The sequence below is a fragment of the Chiloscyllium plagiosum genome, unplaced genomic scaffold (genome assembly GCF_037043375.1).
Source record: "Chiloscyllium plagiosum isolate Xiang-an unplaced genomic scaffold, Cpla_swu_hap1 HiC_scaffold_8, whole genome shotgun sequence".
NCBI lineage: Eukaryota > Metazoa > Chordata > Chondrichthyes > Orectolobiformes > Hemiscylliidae > Chiloscyllium > Chiloscyllium plagiosum.
The window spans coordinates 52880989-52902684 of record NW_028270146.1 but is presented as its reverse complement, the minus strand read 5'-3'; the positions used below and the strand labels follow the sequence as shown (position 1 = coordinate 52902684).

Below are 21696 nucleotides of genomic sequence, written 5' to 3'. Positions count from 1 at the left end.
TTGAGTTTTCTGAGAAGGTGACCAAGCATGTAGATGAGGGTAGGGCAGTTGACGTAGTACACATGGACTTCAGTAAAGCCTTTGATAAGGTTCCATATGGTAGGCTGTTGGAGAAAATGCGGAGGCACGGGATTGAGGATGATTTAGCAGTTTGGATTAGAAACTGGCTTTATGAAAGAAGGCAGTGAATGGTGACTGATGGAAAATATTCAGTTTGGAGTTCGGTTACTAGTGGTGTGCCACAAGGATCTGTGTTTGGACACTTTTATAAAAGACTTAGAGCAAGCATAGGTGGATGGGTTAGTAAGTTTGCAGATGACACTAAATTCGGTGGAGTAGTGGATAGTGTGGAAGAATGTTACAGGTTGCAGGGGGACTTGGATAAACTGCAGAATTGGGCTGTGAGGTGGCAAATGGAGTTCAATGCAGCTAACTGTGAGGTCATTCACTTTGGGAAGAATAATAGGAAGGCAGAGTACTGGGTCAATGGAAAGATTCTTGGTAGTGTGGATGTGCAGAGTAATCTTGGAGTCCATGTACATAGACCCCTGAAAGTTGCCACCCAGGATGACAGTGCTGTTAAGAAGGCATACGGTGTGTTAGGTTTTATTCGTAGAGGGATTAAGTTCCGGAGTCGCAATATCATGCTGCAACTATATAAAATGCTAGTGCGGCCTCATTTGGAATATTATGCACAGTTCTGGTCGCCCCATTGCAGGAAGGATGTGGAACATTGGAAAAGGTGCAGAGGAGATTTACCAGGATGTTGCCTGGTCTGGAAGGAAACTCTTATGAGGAAAGGCTGAGAGACTTGAACCTGTTCTCATTGGAAAGAAGAAAGCTTAGAGGGGATTTGATATAGGCATACAAGACAATCAGAGAATTAGATAGAGTAGACAGTGAAAGTCTTTTTCCAAGGATGATGATGTCAGCTTGTACGAGGGGGCATAACTACAAATTGAGGGGTGATAGATTTAAGACAGATGTCAAAGGCAGGTTCTTTATTCAGAGTGGTAAGGGAGTGGAATAGCCTGCCTGCCAATGTAGTTAAATCCGCCACGGAGATTTAAACAATCTTTGGATAAGCATATGGATGATGATGGGATAGTGTAGGGGGACGAGCTTAGATTAGTTCACAGGTTGGCGCACCATCAAGGGCCGAAGGGCCTGTTCTGCGCTGTTTTGTTCTATTCCAATATCAAGTCAATTATGTTGCAAAAATAAACTGTGGTCTTCGCACTCACTGTTGGGGAATACCACAGTTTCTGCCCTGCAGTCTGCAAAATAACCATCTATTGTGATTTGTTGCCTTCTGTCCATAAGCCAATTTTTATCCAGTTGAGCACTAATTCTCCTGTTCCATAATCCTTATTTTGTAGGTCATTCCTTTTGTATACATCCTTGTCAAAGCTTTCTTAAAATCTGCATAACATCTCTCTCATTCCCTTCAACACCCTTCTCGGTTACTTCATCAAAAATTCCATTAGATTGGTCGAGCATTATTTTGCTTTTACAAATCTGTTACGTGTGCTTTGCAAACCATGGCCATGACCCTCTGGCATTTCATGATGAGATTCTTAGTTTGCAAGTTCTGAGACAGCAATGACTGACATGGAGTGCTGACCAAGTGTTGTCAGTTGTGGTCCCTTAAAATCTTTGCATTTTTAATAGTAGGCATGACCTAATTCTTCCTTTTTGAAGCCTGATTACTGCTGCAAAAGAGCCAGTTAAGAAGTTAGAGTTTTAACTATCATGTTTTAAAAAAAAAACTTAATCATGCAAATCTGTTTGATCTTTGATCTTTGAAAGTTGCCACTCAGGTGGATAGAGCTTGTAAGAAGGCCTATGGTGTATTAGCGTTCATTAGCAGAGGGATTGAATTCAAGAGTCGTGAAGTGATGTTGCAACTGTACAGGACTTTGGTTAGGCCACATTTGGAGTACTGTGTGCAGTTCTGGTCACCTCACTTTAGGAAAGAGGTGGAAGCTTTGGAGAGGGTGCAGAGAAGATTTACCAGGATGTTGCCTGGAATGGAGAATAGGTCGTACGAGGATAGGTTGAGAGTGCTAGGCCTTTTCTCGTTGGAACGGCGAAGGATGAGGGGTGACTTGATAGAGGTTTATAAGATGATCAGAGGAATAGATAGAGTAGACAGTCAGAAACTTTTTCCCCGGGTACAACAGAGTGTTACAAGGGGACATAAATTTAAGGTGAAGGGTGGAAGGTATAGGGGAGATGTCAGGGGTGGGTTCTTTACCCAGAGAGTGGTGGGGGCATGGAATGCGCTGCCTGTGGGAGTGGTAGAGTCAGAATCATTGGCGACCTTTAAGCGGCAATTGGATAGGTACATGGATGGGTGCTTAAACTAGGACAAATGTTCGGCACAACATCGTGGGCTGAAGGGCCTGTTCTGTGCTGTAATGTTCTATGTTCTATGCAAATGAGGCTATCAATATTGTAGTTATTGAATGCTTCAAACTTTGGAAGAAAAAAGCTTTAGTACAAGTTGGATGGACTAGGAATCATTATCAAGGTTCAAATTGCATTTGTAAGCTGATCAAAAATGTATCAATTATTTTTAGTGTTGCATTTTTGAATGCCTATGTAATACATTTTGTGACCCACAATTCACTGGTTATGATTCGAGTTTTCATTTACTATCCTACTATGCATATTTCTAGAAATATATATACGATAGAAAAATGATGTGGTAACTGGCTCTCAAACAGAATATTTTTAACATTGCTGAAATCTTTTTCTGCATCTGAGGGCTATCTTTGTCATTTGTAGGATGGCACCAGAAGTTGCTGCAGTGGAGAAGAATGGTGGATATAACCAACTTTGTGACATCTGGGCTGTTGGAATTACAGCAATTGAATTGGCAGAATTGCAACCTCCAATGTTTGATTTGCACCCTATGAGGTATTCTGGTTTTCACATTGGTAATTCTGTGTAAATGACATGTCTGTTGAGCTCTTCATGTTCTCTTTAACTTTTCAGATTTTAACTCTGGCCTTTGAACAAACATAACAAAACTATTCTGAAGGGGATTTTTTTTATTTCTATAATACATGCACAAAGCCAGGATAAGTATTTAGGTTCTTTTGCGCAAAAGCGTGGCAGTATCACTCCGCTCTGCCGCGCATTGCACCTCTCTTGAAACCATTATTTGGTTCAGTTGTTCTTAACTTCTATATCATTAGCTTCCATATTTAAAAGATTATTCTCTGCTATTTCTGCCATCAACAGCAAGATGCTACCACCATTCCTTCAGACATCTTGGAACTGAAGAATAGTGATCAGAGCAAGGTGCTACTATTTAAGAAAAGTGGTAAGAAAAAGCCAGGGAACTATAGACCAGTGAGCCTGACCTTTGTGATGGGCAAGTTGTTGGAAGGAATCCTGAGGGACAGGATTTACATGTATTTGGCAAGGCAAGGACTGATTAGGGATAGTCAGCATGGCTTTGTGCATGTGAAATCATGTCTCTCGAACTTGATTGAATTTTTTGAAGAAGTAACAAAGAGGATTGATGAGGGCAGAGCGGTAGATGTGATCTATATGGAATTCAGTAAGACATTAGGCAAGGTTCCCCATTGTAGATTGATTAGTAAGGTTAGATTTCATGGAATACAGGGAGAACTAGCCATTTGGATACAGAACTGGCTCAAAGGTAGAAGACAGAGGGTGGTGGTGGAGGGTTGCCTTTCAAACTGGAGGCCTGTTACCAGTGGAGTGTCACAAGGCTCAGCGCTAGATCCACTACTTTTCGTCATTTATATAAATGATTTGGTTGTGAACATAGGAGGTATAGTTAGTAGGTTTGCAGATGGCACTAAAATTGGAGGTGTAGTGACAGTGAAGAAACTGAACTCCGAGTACAATGGAATTTTGATCAGATAGGGCGATGAGTGGCAGATGGAGTTTACTTTAGATAAATGTGAGGTGCTGCATTTTGGAAAGGTAAATTAGAGCAGGACTTAATGGTAAGGTCTTGGGGAGTGTTGCTGAACAAAGAGACCTTGGGATGCAGATTCATGGTTCCTTGAAAGTGGAGTCACAGGGAGACAGGATAGTGAAGAAGGCATCTGGTATTGGTCAGAGCATTGAGTATAAGAGTTGCCAGGTAATATTGTGGCTGTATAGGACATTGGTTAGGCTACTTTTGGAATATTGTGTGCAATTCTGGTCTCCCTCCTAATGGAAGGATGTTGTGAAACTTGGAAGGGTTCAGAAAAGGTTTACAATGTGGTTGCCAGGGTTGGAGGATTTGAGCTGTAGGGAGAGGCTGAATAGGCTGGGTCTGTTTTCCCTGGAGCATTGGAGACTGAGAGGTGACCTTATGGATGTTTAGAAAATCATGAGGGACATGGATAGGGTAAATAGACAAGGTCTTTTCCCTGGGGCGGAAGAGTCCAGAACTAGAGGACATAGGGTGAGGGTGAGAAAGGAAAAATTTAAAAGGGACCTGAGGGGCAACTTTTTCACTCCGAGGTGCGTGTATGGAATGAGCTGCTAGAGGAAGTGGTGTAGGCTTCTATAATTACAACATGTAAAGGGCATTTGGATGGGTAAATGAATAAGAACGGTTTTAGAGGGTTACTGACCAAGTGTTGACAAATGGGACTAGATTAGGTTAGGATATCTGGACAGCATGAACGAATTGGACCGAAGGGTCTGTTTCCGTGCTGTGCATCTCTATGACTCCATATCCTAATCTCCTTCTCACAGTACTTTTTTTTCAAAGTGCTGTAATAGTAAGAGCCCTTTGCCATTCTTTTTATTGATTAGGATATTGACCACGTTGAGATTACTGTTTGTTGGATTTGGCATTCTAGATTCATCGTAGTCTCTTTTTATGTTGGAAAGACCAAGCTCATTGTGTTCACTGAGCACCTTTATGTAGCCCACTTTTGATTGCTTTTCCAGTTGACTGCCCTACTCTCTGCTTCACCCTCTGTTCCAGTGAAGCTCAGTAGAGATTTCAGGAGCAGTGCCTTATCTTTGGACTAGACTTCACAGCAACATTACTGAGTTCAATATTTTCAGATGTTGACTACTGCTGTAGGGAACAGATTGCATAATCATTCAGCTATTGTCGTCATCAGCTTCCAAGAACCAACAATACTGTATCTCATTGCATGCGACAATAATAAATCAAATGACATCAAATCAATTTTTTGCTTACCATACACTTTGCTTTGCATCATCAATCCATTTGTCATTTATTTGTCTGACACTAATATTCCAATACACCCCAAATTCTCTCTGTAAACACTCAGCCAAAACTCTATTGTCCTTGTTTGCAGGTAACTACTATTTCCCTTACCCCTCCTCCCTTCATCCCCACCCCCACAATGTTTTTACTCACTTATAATGGCTCCTCATTTAGAAATGCCTTGAATGTAAAATTCTCATCCTTATTTTCTGATTCTTTTATGGCATTAATCCTCCTTTTTAATCTTCAGTGACAGCGTTGTAAAATAAGTACTTTTAAAGTTATGCTCAAAAGACCATGGAGGAGCTGATTGTCTATACAGCTTGCATTTCAGTCTGATTCCTCTTGAGTAAGTGGAGGTTGCCTACAGAAAGGAAAAAGAGCGAACTAGTGTCTCCACTGAACTAAGATATAAATAAACAGTATTTGGAAGACAGACTAACTGCTTCAGTATGTAGTTTAATCCACAAAACTTTGTAAGATATTTGAGGACCTTTTTGATTGTTCATCTTCATTTTAATTGCTTGACTGTAATCATACATGTGTCAAGACCCAGAGATCAGGAATTCCCCTCCCTGTGTCACTTTACCTTCCTCCCCCATTTTCTTCCTTTTAATACAACTCTTTGAAACTTATCTCCAATCAAGCTTTTGGTCATCTGTCCAAATATCTACTTCTGTGGCTCATTGTATTACTTTGTGTGGTAATGTTCCTGTGAAATGTCTTGAGATATTTTATGCTAAATGTGATGTAATCAGTCCTGCCTTTCACTCTGTTTTAGATTAGATTAGATTACATTACATTACAGTGTGGAAACAGGCCCTTCGGCCCAACAAGTCCACACCGACCCGCCGAAGCGTAACCCACCCATACCCCTACACTTACCCCTTACCTAACGCTACGGGCAATTTAGCATGGCCATTTCACCTGACCTGCACATCTTTGGACTGTGGGAGGAAACCGGAGCACCGGGAGGAAACCCACGCAGACACGGGGAGAACGTGCAAACTTCACACAGTCAGTCGGGAATTGAACCCGGGTCTCTGGCGCTGTGAGGCAGCAGTGCTAACCACTGTGCCACCGTGCCGCCCACGGTGTAGTGTAGATGAGCGGAGAGATCTCGGTGTTCAGGTACACAGATCCTTGAAAGTTGCCACCCAGGTTGACAGGGTTGTTAAGAAGGCATACAGTGTTTTAGCTTTTATTAATAGAGGGATCGAGTTCTGGAACCATGAGGTTATGCTACAGCTGTACAAAACTTTGGTGCGGCCGCACTTGGAGTATTGTGTACAGTTCTGGTCACTGCATTATAAGAAGGATGTGGATGCTTTGGAAAGGGTGCAGAGGACATTCATTAGGATGTTGCCTGGTATGGAGGGAAGGTCTTACGAGGAAAGGCTGAGGGACTTGAGGCTGTTTTCGTTAGAGAGAAGAAGGTTGAGAGGTGACTTAATAAAGACATATAAGATAATCAGAGGGTTAGATAGGGTGGACAGGGAGAGCCTTTTTCCAAGTATGGTGACGTCGAGCACGAAGGGACAATGCTTTAAATTGAGGGGTGATAGATATAGGACAAATGTCAGAGGTAGTTTCTTTCCTCAGAGTAGTAAGGGTATGGAATGCTTTGCCTGCAACAGTAGTAGATTTGCCAACTTTAAGTACATTTAAGTCGTAATTAGACAAGCATATGGACGTACATGGAATAGTGTAGGTTAGATGGGCTTCAGATTGGTATGACAGGTCAGCGCAACATCGAGGGCCGAAGGGCCTGTACTGCACTGTAATGTTCTATGTTCTATGAACTGTTACTTCCTTCTCCACAGATTTTGCTAGACCTGCTGAGTGTTTTCAGCATTTGATTTTTGTAAATCTTAGTTTTTGGCCAAAGGATAAATTTTGATCATGACACCAGGCAAATTCCTCTAATGCTCTTCAAATATTCTCTGGGGTCTTTTACATATGGCAGAGAGAGATGGCAGAGCATCAGTTTAATAATCCTTTGAATTTGACACGTCTGCAAAATACAGCACACCTGCAGGGCAGCACTTATGCTCCTGCCTGACTCATGTCTAGTGAATAGGATTCCTTTCTTCGAAGTTGCTTAGTGATCAGCAAAGTTGAATTGCAGCTAAATCCGTGATTAAAACAAGCTATTGATCCTTGCGTAATGTGGCTGCTGAGTATGGTGTTTAAATTGTAATAGTTGTGGTACTGACTTCCAAAGTGTTAAACTAATCAATATCTCAGTAAGTTACTATCTCAATTTCTATCATTTTCAAACTTAGTGATTATTGTGCAGCATATGAAAATGCTAATTTTGTGTACTATGGGGAGATAATCTGTTGTTGTTTGACTTGCTTGTTGTTTATTCAATTAATTTCTTTATCCAAAGTGCAGATATATGCCTTAATCTAGTGGTAGCAACTTTCCTCTGGGCTAGTGAGTCATGTGTTCATACACTTATCCCAAAGACTAATTGCTAATAGTCTAGATTAGTGCTGTCCTTTTTTTTTTCGTTCATTCGATCGATCGATTCTGGCATTGCTGGCTGGTCCGTTTATTTTCCATCCCTAGTTGCCCTCAAGCTATTGCCTTGAGTCAGTGAAAACCATGAGGGTCACTACACTTGTAGTGCTGTTAGGAAGGATGTTTCAGGGTTTTGACCCAGTGACAGTGAAGGAATAGTGATTATAGTTCAAAATTAGGGTGGTGAGTGGTTTGCAGGGAAAGTGCATGTGATGGTGTTCTCATGCAGCTGCTGCCTTTGTCCGTTAAGGTAATTGAAGTCACAGATTTTGTTGGTCCTACCAAAGATCCCTTGGTGAATTTATGCACTGCATCTTATTGATGGTACACATTGTTGCTTTGGTGCATAGACAGTGGAGGAAGTAAATGTTGAGGGTGTTAGATGGGGTACTAATCAAGTTGGCTGCTTTGTCCAAGATAGTGCTGAGCTGCTTGACGTTGGAGAATATTCAAACATACTCCTGCCTTGTGTTTTGGAGATAAATTACTAGTTGCAAAATTCCCAGCATCTAGTTTGGTCATGTAGGCACAGTATATGATTGGTCCAGTTCATTTTCTGGTCACTGGTAGCCCCAAGGATGTTGATAGTGAGGGATTCCTTGATGGTAATGTCAAGGAACAATAATTAGATTCTCTCATGTTGGAACTAGTCGTTGCCTGGTATTTTATGTGATGCAAATATCAGATGCCATTTATCAAGTCAACCTGGATGTTGTCAGAGTTTTGCTGTATATAGTCACAAACAAATGAGGGCGTACTGCACTTTGGAGGTGCTGTTTTTCATTAAAATGTTAAACTGAGACCCTGTTGTCATCTCAAATGAGCATAAGAGATTCCATGATGTAAATGCTCACATGGATTGGTTGGAAAAATTGGCTTGTTTTTTGTTTTTTTTATGACCTATGAAATGATTATATTGAGAGAGTGAGGGAATTCTTTTTAGCTTGATCAATATCAGATAATAGCATTATCTGGTTAGTTATCTCATTACTTGGTTAATGGGTTCAAGGTTGCAAATTGGCAACTAAGCTTCTCTACACCTCAACAGCATTTCATGAGAGTACTTTGGCTGTCCCAAGCTTCTTTTATAAACAAAGTTTTTTTTTAATTTTACTCTCCTAGAGCTTTACCAACTGCTTTGAAGATGTTGAGCAAAGGAAACCATGGCTGAAAGCTGAAAATTTAGATCCACTGGCTGCTTTCAACTAGCCTAGCTCAAGTGTTTTTTTTTAAATTGTCAATCTTTCATTGTCAAAATTTGTACAGTTAATAGTGTATTAAATTACATTGGTTGCATCCCCAGTAGGATGGTTGTATCCAAACTCATATGCATTTCTTTTAATTCTTGGATGAGAATCAAGAGTGAAAGGCTTGATAATAGTTTGATTTTGCAGCTGATGTCCAGGGCCAGATAACACAATGGATTAAGAGATAGGTCAAGAAAGAAAAGCATACCGTTTAAGAGTTGAGAGAATGTTTTTTATGTTGGCAAGTTGGAAATGGTGTCCACCAGCGGCTCCTGCTACCAGACCATTATTGCTCATTATACGCATGATTTACATGCAACAACTGGTCCAAGTTTTAGATAATGCCAAAGTTGCAGGTCTTACTAACCAAATGTATGCTGAAGTAAATAACAAGTAACATTCAATATAGCAAAGCATAAGATGGCTGTTTGATGCCGCTTAGCCTCTGAAAGATATAAAGCAAATTCATGAAAATAAGCAAATAGATCTGAAATGTAAATGGTTCAAAGTTGAAAATGTTACAGTGATTGACCAGAGTACTGGGCTGTGTTTTAGAGGTGCTATCTTTCATTTAAAATGTTAAACTGAGACCCTATTGTCTAAACCACAACATGAGCACTATATGCTGATGTGGTCTCCACATCACAAGAGGATATTATATACTACTGGAGAAAATGTTGGGAGTAAAATTATAAGGGTTTTACCAGAACTTGGAGGACACAACTACCTGGAAAGATTGAATAGGTTGGCAATGTTTTGTCTGAGAAATAGACTGAAGTGGTCTGTGGGGTGGTTGAGAATAAGTTGAGTGCATCTTGAGAAACTGTTTCCACTTATGGAACATGACAGTAAAAGAGGTATGAATAGCTGCAAGCTGAACAAACATGGAATTTAGAATATCTTTGTACACAGTGCGAATTTGAAATTTGTTGCACACACAAGCAAGTAGAATTATTGCACTTGAGGGAAAAAAGGCTAAATGTGTTCATGAGAGCTAAAGGAATAGAGGCATGCAAGATCATATTGGAAAGAGGTAATTGAAATGGCAGTTAAGTTGCTTATAAATGCTGGCATATCACAGATGGTTTAATGGCCTGTTTATCTTACCTTCTATGTAACAAATACAAGTTTTTGGAATATTGAATTATAAACTTTGCAAATTGTTTTTTTTTAAATACATTTTGATTCATGTTTCTACCTCTAGGGCGTTATTCTTAATGAGCAAAAGTGGATTTCAACCACCCAAGTTAAAAGACAAAATAAAATGGTGAGTATATACAGCTTCTATGGAAGCTTATGTTTGAAAATCGATACTGAGGAGTCAATTGAAGTGAATTCAGATTTAACTCACCAAAGAGGAGTACAAATGAAGGAGGTGGCTGGTTTGGCCCATCCTAGTTCTAAATGGTCAACATTCTGCTACAATTGCTCCATTGCAATATCCAATTGATTAATAAATGATTTCCAGGGCTTTGGCCTACACTTTATCTTTTAGTCCATAATAATTAATGATCATTTCAGAATGGCGAGGAGCTTCAAGATTGAATCGAAATGTTATTTTTACTCATTTGGACTAGTTGCTTTGTCCAATACTTACAATTTGACTTTTTAAAATTTTGTTCATCGCTTAAAACAGGAGCTTTTAACCTCCATACTTCTGGGATTCCCCTCCCATGTTAGACATATTTTGGAGACTCTTGGTTTGCAGCATGATTTAGAAGTGCTGGTGTTGGGCTGAAGTGGACAAAGTTAAAAGCCTCAATACCAGATTATAGTCCACCAGGTTTATTTGGAAGCGCTATCTTTCGAGGTGCTGACTCTTCATCAGGTGGTGCGGAGCATGACCATATGACACAGAATTTATAGCAAAAGGGTTACAGTGTCATGGAGTTGTAATGATATGTTAAACAACTTTAGTTTAAAAATCACACAACACCAGGTTATAGTTCTTAAACAAATTTATATTAAGTCTTTTATCTTTTAGAATGGGATATGGTGGTTTAGGTTCTTTAATATGTGAATCCCAGAATTATATTCTCAAAGTGGTGCCAGCTCACTAATAGGTGCCACCTCAGCACAGACAATGCATTAAATGTGTGAAGGTAAAGTCTGTACCAATGTTGAGTCAATTCTATTTCTAAAGTTGGGCTTACAGAATTTTACATGGATTTTTGCAGATTTTGAGCAAAATCATGTCATTCTGCAAATACAAGTTCACCTCAAACTTTTATGTCAGTGCATGCAGGAGACACAGTGGGTCTATATGTATGTATGTGTAAGCTTGGTCAAGTATGTGTGTGAGTGTGATGGTGTATAAGCCTGTAAGAGGGTGCATGGGGGAGTGCACGTGTGTGTGTATGAGAGAGAGCTTATGTATGAGAGTATAGTGCAGTGGGGTCACCTGTAGTGTGACATGAACCCAAGGTCCCAGTTGAGACCTTCCCCATGGGTATCCAACTTGGCTATCAGCCTCTGCTCAGCCAGTATGCGTTGTTGCAAGTCCCGAAATCTGCCTTGGAGGATGGTCACCCGGAGGTGCGAGGCCGAATGTCCCGGACCACTGAAGTGTTCTCTTTTTGGGAGGGAACAGTCTTGTCTGGTGATCGTTGCACGCTGTCCATTCATCCGTTGTCTTAACGTCTGTTCAGTCTTGCCAATGTACTAAGCCTCAGGGCATCCCTGCCTGCAGCATGTGAGATAGACAACGTTGGACGAGTCACATCAGATACCTGTTGCATATTTGGTGTAATGGTGGTATCCATGTCGACACTCTGACATGTCTTGCAGCAAATACTGTGACAGGGTTGTGCACACTCTTGCGCTCACATGCACACACTCCTATATACACTCGCGCAGACCCTCTTTCATAGACACACATGCACCCCCCATGCACACACCCTCTTGCAGGCTTATATCTCATCACACTCCTACACATACTTGACCAAGCTTATACACAATCTTTCACATGCACTCACACCCACACACTTACTCTGTCTCTCCTGCACACGCACGCATATATGTTTATGGGGTGAATTCGTATTTGCAGAATTACATTTTGTTTTGCTCAAAAACTGCATGAATCCATGTGAGATTCTGTGTGCCCCACTTTAGAGATAGAATTAACTCAACATTGGTCCAGATATTACCTTCACACATTTAATACATTGTCAGAGCTGGGATGACACCTATTATTAGATAAGCTTTCTCCTTTTGTGACTTAAGTCCAAGCTTTTTCAGACTTTGATCATATTTAGACCTTTTTAAGACTGGGAATCAGACTAATGACTCTGTGAAGTTGTTTCCAATGGCTAATTAATATAATTCTGGGATTTACATATTAAAGAACCCAAACCACCATATCCATTCTAAAAGATAAAAGACTTAATCTAAATTTGTTTAAGAACTATAACTTGGTGTTGTGTGATTTTTAACTAAAGTTGTTTAACATATCATTACAACTCCATGACACTGTAACCCTTTTGCTATAAATTCTGTGTCATTTGTCATGTTCCACAACCACCTGATGAAGAGGCAGTGGCTCAAAAGCTCGTGGTTCCAAATAAACCTGGTGAACTATAAGCTGGTATTGTGTGTTTTTTAACTTCACAGCATGAGATATTTTTCTGTTTTTAAAAATTAATTCAGCAAATATTACTATCTTTCTTTATTTACTTCTGTGAAACTTATTGCTGGTACTGAGCAACAATTCTTTAAGAGATGGAGATACCTTGCCCATGCCATTGTGAATGAACATGCAAGCTTGATACTTTTGTATTCATTGTTGTCATTGATTAAGATAATAATAGGGTTACTAAATGGCTTCAACACCTTTTTGAGTGCTGTAGAAAAAGTAGTGCTGAATTCATTTGAGCAAACCTGTCAAACTATCATCTGCAATGAACTTGAGTGATTAATGTGAAAATACATAAGGCCAAATCAATAAAAGGATAGCTGTTGGGGTCATTGACCCCACAACAGGACTTGTCCATTTGCAAATTGTGTCCCAATTGCTTATGCATATGCCTTTGAGACAAGTGGAAATTGTCAGAGATACAATGTGCAGTACCAGAAATGATTGGTACAGCCCAAGTTGAGAATTATTGACCTCAAACATCAGTCCTAAGCTTTCTCTGTTTGTGACTTTAAAGTCCAAGCCTTTTCAGACTTTGGCCGTAATTAGACCTTTTAAGACTTGGAATCAGACTAATGACTCTTTGTGAAATTATTTCCAATGGCTAATTAATTTGCTGCCCAAAACTCAACACAGTGCTTGTGGTGTGAATTGATTTGAGGAATTTTATTTTGATAACTTATCACATAGTAAAGATGATAGAATTGCAAATGTGTATGTCAAGCATTTTAATCCTATTTAGCTGTGGAAGTAACAATTAAAACCCAGTTGCAATTGAAGAGTATCACAAGGCAACAATTGTCGCTACTGTTGAAATTATTATTGAAAATGGCTGGATTTGTTTTTCACAAACAGCTGTAATATCCAAGTTCACTCTTTTTAGGAGCACAACATTCCATAGTTTTCTCAAAGTAGCATTGACAAAAAATCCAAAGAAGAGACCAACAGCGGAAAAGCTGCTGACTGTAAGTAAATTTTAGCTTTAGGACGAGAGTTAACATTGATTGCAATAAGAATCTATATTTCCAGACCAATGGAAATATGCCTTTGTACATGGCTTAGCTGCATATTTTAAACAATGCCATATTTATCCACCTACAATGAAATGACATCTACCAATTTCTCCTTCAGAGTTTGGATGACTGGTTGTCAGGATAGAATGTTCTTCCAGATTATCAGTAGTGCTTTATTTTAGTAGGCTTGACTGAGCTGTTTATTCCTCTTTCTGACCTTATGGAATATGCCACTTTATTGATCTTATGTACTTCACATTGATTATCCGTGAATGTATTTAGTTAAGACTGAAATAAAGGCAAGAACTGCATATGCTGGAAACCTGAAACAGAAACAAATTATTGGAAAATCTCAGCAGGTCTGGCAGCATTTGTGGAGAGAAAGCAAAATTAATGGTTCAGGTCCAGTGAACCATCATCGGAATGTTGTTTGTTTTGTTTTTGCTTTAATTAAGGCTGTTTGTGATCAAGTGAGGTCATTGACAAATTGGGGAAAATAAGCAAATCTATGGACAGCATTTGGAGTATGGGTTACAGCAAAACATGACCTTCATAGCTGTATTCTCATCCTTTCTGCCAATTGACCAAGGATCCTCCCTTTCTCTTGCTTTGAGTATGAGGAGGTGACGATTAGATGGATTAGGAAGTTAGGGAGTAAAGGGATTGAAATACTAGGCTTAGACTAGAGTGAAAGATACAATCAGGGAAGTCGAAGGTGAGGCAGTGTTCTCTTGATTTGATGTTAAATTGGTCAACATACTTATCTTCTAAATGTGAATATATAAGTCTGTGAATCACTATTGTAGCAGTATTCAGTGTTCGTTTGTAGGAAAATGGGGCATCATGTGATCTTATCTGTTTACCAATGTTCACATTAACTGTCAATTGTGATCGTGAATGTGGTTATGATTTGTAATAATCACATTCAAGCAGCAGATCCTTAACACAATTCTTAACACAAACAATCCATCCAAATAATTGAAAGTAGAACTCAAGCATTTCTGCTTTGAATCCTTCATCCACCAAGAACTCAATAAACATCCCACAAAAATTAATTACAATGATTTATAGAAAAGTATAAAATGGCTTGCATTTCCTCTGTAGCAATGACATTTGAACAATCTGCTCTTCTGTAGGAGTGACTTGGGACTTGTACTTCTACCTAATTAAACAGTTGTGATCTATTTAATGCCTCTTGCCAGCAACAGTTAATGCATGTGACATTGTTACCCTGGATTGCGCACTTTAATTCCTGGAGGACTTAAACTCAGAGCCTCTTCATTTCAATAACACTGCAACTTTAAAAAACAAAAGCCAAAACATTGGAGTTAGTGGAGAATTTTAAAAGGATTAAACAAGGTATGAAATCCTAAGGAGGATAAGATGCATGAGAGTAAAGGGTAGGTAGCATTCAGTAGTGACAAACCTAGAGTTGAAAGTGGATGAGCAGCTGGAAATATAGCAATGGTGACAGGAATGGAGAATTATAAATTTTACACTTTCCTTCCAAGAAGGGAGCAAGAATTAACTCGTTAACTATATGCCAGTCAGCTTAACCTTTTGGTAGGAAAGATTTTAGGAATGATTATCTGGGCATACACAACAGCTGTTAGTTGCGTTCCACCTTAAATAGATATCCAAATCAAATCAACCTTCAAACCCTCTAAGACCCTCAGAAGCTATTTTGTGTTTTAAGCAAAAAACTTAACCATTTAATAGCAGCATGATAACATTAGCAGACAAAAAAAAAGTAATTTAACCCAAACCTTTGTTTTCAGCCTTATACACACAAAAGACCCAGACAAACAAACGGGATAAATAGAAGAAAATAATTGGGTAGATTAGTTGTGATTTTTGCAGTGCATTGGTCCACAAGTGCAGATAATGATTTCTTAGTTGATTTTCTGAAGAAATTAATCATGGTGACCTTCATAATTTAGTTCATTCATAATTTAGTTTTCAGTTCATTGAACTTCCAAGATCTGCTTATTAGAAGTTAGACAGGAAGCTTTCAAATTTTCATGCTGTCATATCAACAGCTAGATACCTCCTTCAGAGAAAACATAGTCTAAAGCCCAATCCAAACTCTAACCATTCCCTGACAGACTGACTGTCTTCCTCTACTAGGTTTGAGTTACCTTTCAATATCTGCCGTTTGCTTAAGCACAAGGTCTTTTCCAGACTTGTTCGAACCAATTCCTGGGTACTGACCTTATTAATGGCCAACATTTGCTATCTATTCAAGCATAATGCTCTTTCCCAGTGAAACATCTACAGAACCTTTTGATCAGAAAGTAACCTACAATTGAGTTCCAGGCTTGGCCTCCCGAATAAGCAAAGGTTATTTGGTTTCTTTTTTTAATGCAAGTTGTTACCCAGAATCCAAATGTCATCCTTGACTTCCAGTTCACAGCTCCAAACCAAAATTGATAAAAGAATATAATAAAAATAAACAAAAATCAAGAGCTGTAACACATGCTCACTTTGAGCAGAATTTCAGCAAAGAGGTAGCGCCTATTCTGACAAGTCCTGGCGAACCTATCCCAATAGTCACTGCATCAGAGGTCAGTTCAGTTTTCCTTCATGTGAATCCAAGGAAAGCGATGGGACCAGACAGATTACCAAGCCATGCACTCAGAGCATGCGCAGATCAACTGGCGGAGGTCTTCTCTGTCATCTTCAACCTCTCTCTGCAGCAGGCCATTGTTCCTGAATGTTTCAAAAGAGCCAACATCATCGCTATGCCTAAGAAGGCTCATGTAGCATGTCTCAATGATTACTACCCAGTGGCCCTAACTTTGGTGGTCATGAAGTGCTTTGAAAGTGCTGGTCATGGCATTCATCAACTCCAGCCTCCCCACTCTTCTTGACCCATTCCAATTTTCCTATCTGATCAACAGATCCACGTCAGATACCATATCACTTGCCCTTCGCTTCTCCTTAGAACATCTTGACACCAAGAACAGCTGCATAAGAATCCTACTCATTGACTACAGTTCAGCCTTCAACACTATTACTCCTTCAAGACTGATTACTAAACTTAGTGAACTTGAACCAAGCCCCATTCTCTAACTGGATCCTCAGTTTCCTGACCCACAGGCCGCAATCAGTGAAGATTGGGGACAGTATTTCACCTTCACTGACACTCAACATGGAGCCCCCGAGGGGTGCATATTCAGCCCTTTTCTGTACTCACTGTATACCCATGACTTCTTTGCCAAATACCAGACTAATGCCATTTACAAGTTCACTGATGACACCACCATAGTCGGTCAAATCTCAGTTGACAACAAAACGAATTACAGACAGGAGATGGAAGACCTGGAAAAATGTAGCACTGAGAACAACCTTTCTCTCAATGCAAAACCAAGGAACTCATTATTGACTTTGGCGGGATGTTACTCATGCCGCCCACACATTTAAACAGCACAGAGGTGGAGCGAGTGGAGAGTGTCCAACTCCTTGGAGTGGTCATCCACAACAAGCTTTCTTGGACTCTTCATGTGGATGTACTGGTTACAAAGGCCCAACAAGGCCTCTTCTTCCTCAGGCAGCTGAGGAAATTTGGCATGACAGCAAATACCCTTGCCAACCTTTATAGGTGTGCCATCGAGACCATTCTGTCTGGATGTATCACTACCTGGTATGGCAACTGTAACGTTTAAGATTGGAGGCGGTTACAGAGAGTGGTGAACTCAGCCTGGACAATCACGAAGGCCAACCTTCCATCTATAAAATCCATGTACCAGGCCCGCTGTCAAGGAAGGGCCGCCAGCATTCTCAAAGATCCTTCCCACCCTGGCAATGTTTTTCTACAACCTTTCCTATCGGAGAGAAGGTACAGAAGCCTGAACATGTGCACCAGCCAGTTTTGTAACAGTTTGTTGTTAGAATACTGAATGGACTCTCAAACTCTGAACATTTGTCTGTACCTGTGTTTTCGATTTTGCTGCTGTTTACCTATTATTTACTTATCTATGCTACTTAACTCTGTGATCTGCCTGTATTGCTTGCAAGACAAAGCTTTTCACTGTGCCTCTGTACACGTGATATTCAATTCGTATAAATGTCTAAGCTACGGAAAACCAGTACGGACTTGTTGAGAACAATTTGTGTTTAACTAGATTGGGTTTTTGTTGAACTAACAAGGTTGATTAACTGCTGAACAGCATTTGAACTGCCACATGACTGGCTTGTCAGCAAAGTTGAAGCCTATGGGATAAGAGAGAGACAGCAGCAAATTGGATGTGAAATTGTCTGGATAATGCAAATAGCAGTAGTGCATAATTGTCTAAAGTGTGTTTGAAGTTTCCTTGGTTCAGTACTCTAATCTGTGACGTCATTCAGTGTCAAATATCTTGCACTTTTAGGGAATAATTTCAAAATTTGCCGATTACACCTAATTTGGGAATGTTGTGAACTGTGTGAGAAGAATAATGATACTTAAGGCATAGACAAGCTGTGTTTCTTTCTATTTAGCCCACTACACTCTACACTGTCACACATTCATACACATGGGCACATACACGCACTCTCACACAAAAACACTTTCACAGACTCGCTCACGCTCTGTCACTCTCTCTCGCTCTCCTTTCTTTTGCCGTCTCTCGCGCTCTCTCTCTTCCCCCCCCCCCCCCATTCTCTCTTCTCTTTTCTTTCTCTTTTTGCGCTCGCTCTCTCGCTCTCTCGCTCTCTCGCTCTCTCGCGCTCTCGCTCTCTCGCGCTCTCGCGCTCTCGCGCTCTCGCGCTCTCGCTCTTTTCTCTCTCGCTCTCTCACTCTTTTCTCTCTCTCTCGCTCTTTTCTCTCTCTCTCGCTCTTTTCGCGCTCTCTCTCTATCGCTCTTTTCTCTCTCTCTCGCTCTTTTCTCTCTCTCTCGCTCTTTTCTCTCTCTCTCGCTCTCTTTTTCTCTCTCGCTCGCTCTCTTTTTCTCTCTCGCTCGCTCTCTTTTTCTCTCTCTCTCTCTTTCTCTCTCTCTCTTTTTCTCTCTCTCACATGCAAACACACGCTCTTCCTCTTCTCCCTCCCCCACCCCTCCCAAATGCATACACGTACACATATAAATTCTTGGGTGAAATTGCAGATTTGAATTTGCAGGTACATTCTACTTTGTTCAAAAAGTGCACAATCTAAATAGTCAGTTGGTATGGCATTTTATAAATTCCTATTTTTTAAAGAAAACCAATCTGCTTCCAGGATGAAATACGAACATATGGCCTCACACCTAAAATGCATTGTATGACCTAAGATGTCACCTTTATTCTGATAAAACCTGATGTTATCTTGGGGCAGTGATTTACATGTTGTTCAATTGAAACCTACATCTGAAGTCTAACGGATTCAAGACATAACAGCCATCTTGGTTTGTTGAATACATTCACATAAGTTGTCTGACCCTTTTGATATTTTACTGTAAAATTCTGTGTCCGATGTATTCTTTCTTACTAGCTGCCTAAGGAAGGAGCACGTCTCTGAAAGCTAGCGGTTTCAAATAAACCTGTTGGATTATGACCCGGTGTTGTGTGATCTTTGACTTGTATAGAAGCAAGAAGAGACAAAAAGAGTACAGTTTGAAAGTGGTGCATGAGTAGAAAGACTTGAGGCTATAAATGATTGAAAGTGATGTGGCAGGTATTGAAAGTTGTTAAGAAGTCATAGGTTTCCCGAGTTTATAAATAAAGCAGTAAAGTACGGAAGCAGGATTTTGTGGTGTAACTTTGTAAAATGCTGGCCAGGTCTGAACTATCAAAGTTTAGGTACCACACTTACAGGAAGGATATGAAAGTATTTGTAGAGAGTATGAATCAGATATTTTATGTGAATATTTCCAGAGGTGCAGAATGTCTGTTATATTTGTGATGTTGTGTGATTTTTAACGTTAGTTGTATATGCACATTAAATGATTAGAATCTGGAATGTGCTGCTTGAATCTGGGTGGCACGGTGGCACAGTGGTTAGCACTGCTGCCTCACAGCGCCAGAGACCCGGGTTCAATTCCCGCCTCAGGCGACTGACTGTGTGGAGTTTGCACGTTCTCCCCGTGTCTGCGTGGGTTTCCTCCGGGTGCTCCGGTTTCCTCCCACAGTCCAAAGATGTGCAGGGTCAGGTGAATTGGCCATACTAAATTGCCCGTAGTGTTAGGTAAGGGGTAAATGTAGGGGTATGGGTGGGTTTCGCTTCGGCGGGTCGGTGTGGACTTGTTGGGCCGAAGGGCCTGTTTCCACACTGTAATGTAATGTAATCTAATCTAATCTAATCTTGAGTATGGCGGAAGCAGAGTTTTATATTTAATGTTTTATTATGTTAAAGTCAGTAAATGCAAGTTGTTGAGTTAAACTACTGTACAATTAAATATTGGATCATTCAATCATGGTTCTGAACTGAAGGCAATCAAAATACTTGCAAGAATAACCAGCACTTCTGTAGTTAAGGTATTTAAGTCTGAAACTTGTAATGAGTATTTTTCTTTTGCAGTAATTTAGCAGTGTTTCAAGAAGTGATTGGCTCCTGTAATTGATCCTAAGGTCCATGGCATTTGATTATAAAATGCATGAGCAGTAAACTTCACTCAGTACTTTCTTTTGAGAATTCATATTTGTTTATTTTTGCTTCTTTAGCATTCATTTCTAACACAACCAATCTTATCCAAATCGTTGGCATTAGAGTTGTTGGACAAAGTCAATAATCCTGACAATCACCATTTCAGCGAGGCAGATGATGATGACCTTGAGGTATGAAATAACATGAAGAGAACAATTTTGTTTACTTGTTTTCAAAGCACCACTTGAATAATACTGCAAATTGAAGATCAATTAAATTAACTAAAAAAGATTGACCTTAAAAAATAAACGAAGGATACTGAACCCAAAGACAAATCCAAGGAATCCAGCATTTTGTAATGTGTACACGACAGTATGGTAACAAACCAGATTCAAATAATGCAGCTGGCTAAAGCTAAAATGAGATTGGCCAATGTTCTGCCCAAATCTGAAATGTCAGTTTCACTGATCATTCGCCAATTAATAGGTTAACAAGCTATGTATACTGTTCGTTAAATTAAGAATTCAAGACCTGTAATTACAAATCATTCAATCTGTTTTCTGTGGTACCAAATGGGAAGGGTGTATTAATGGATGTACTCATCATTAACCCCTGAAAGATGATTTTGCCAAACAAGTGTGGCAAGCTAAAGGCTCATTGTTGGCATCATGCTTGTTTGACTCTCCCAAGAAGTTCCATGTACCGAAGAGCTAACATTTTTGTATTGTAATTCCCTCTTTCCTTCTTTTGCAGTCACTCTCCGCTGTTCCTCATACCATTCGCTCCAGTTGCAAGAACGTGAGAGCAGAAAAGACACAGTCCGAGCTTAACTGTGAGTGTTTGATTTCATTTGCCAATTCCTTGCCTTATTATTGATACAGTACAAAACGTAAGAACTAGGAGCAGGAGTAGGCCATCTGGCCCTTTGATCCTGCTCCACCATTCAATAAGATCATGGCTGATCTTTTCGTGGACTAAGCTCCACTTACTGACACACTCACTGTAACCCTTAATTCCTTTATTGTTCCAAAAAAATCTATCTTCGCTTTAAAAACATTTTACTGAAGTAGTGTCAACTACTTCACTGGGCAGGGCATTCATAGATATACAACACTCTGGGTGAAGAAGTTCCTTCTCAATTCAGTCCTAAATCTGCTCCCCATAATTTTGAGGCTATGCCCTCTTGTCCGAGTTTCACTCATCAGTGGAATCATCTCTCTATTCATAATTTTGTGTTTCTATAAGATGCCCCCTCATTCTTCTAAATTCCAATGAATGTAATCCCAGTCTACTCAGTCAGTCCTCCTAAGCCGATCCCTTCAATCCTGGAATCAACCTAGTGAACCTCCTCTGCACCCCCTATAGGTCCAGTACATCCTTTCTCAAGTAAGGCAACCCAAACTACATACAGTATTCCAGGTGTGGCCTCACCGGGACCCTGTACAGCTGCACCATAACCTCCCTGCTTTTAAACTCAATCCCTTTAGCAATGAAGGACAAAGTTCCATTTGCTTTCCTAATTA

The 21696-nt window shown here is 40.1% G+C and overlaps 1 protein-coding gene across 1 annotated transcript in view; it reads left to right on the top strand.

The window, feature by feature from the left end:
* Positions 1–21696, top strand: part of map4k5 (mitogen-activated protein kinase kinase kinase kinase 5) — a 192339-nt gene that overhangs the window by 110991 nt on the left and 59652 nt on the right. The window contains exons 9-13 of the mRNA XM_043697612.2: positions 2791–2922; positions 10196–10258; positions 13506–13587; positions 20251–20364; positions 20927–21005. Of these exons, the coding sequence (XP_043553547.1) occupies positions 2791–2922; positions 10196–10258; positions 13506–13587; positions 20251–20364; positions 20927–21005 (470 nt within the window). The remainder of the gene's footprint in view (positions 1–2790; positions 2923–10195; positions 10259–13505; positions 13588–20250; positions 20365–20926; positions 21006–21696) is intronic.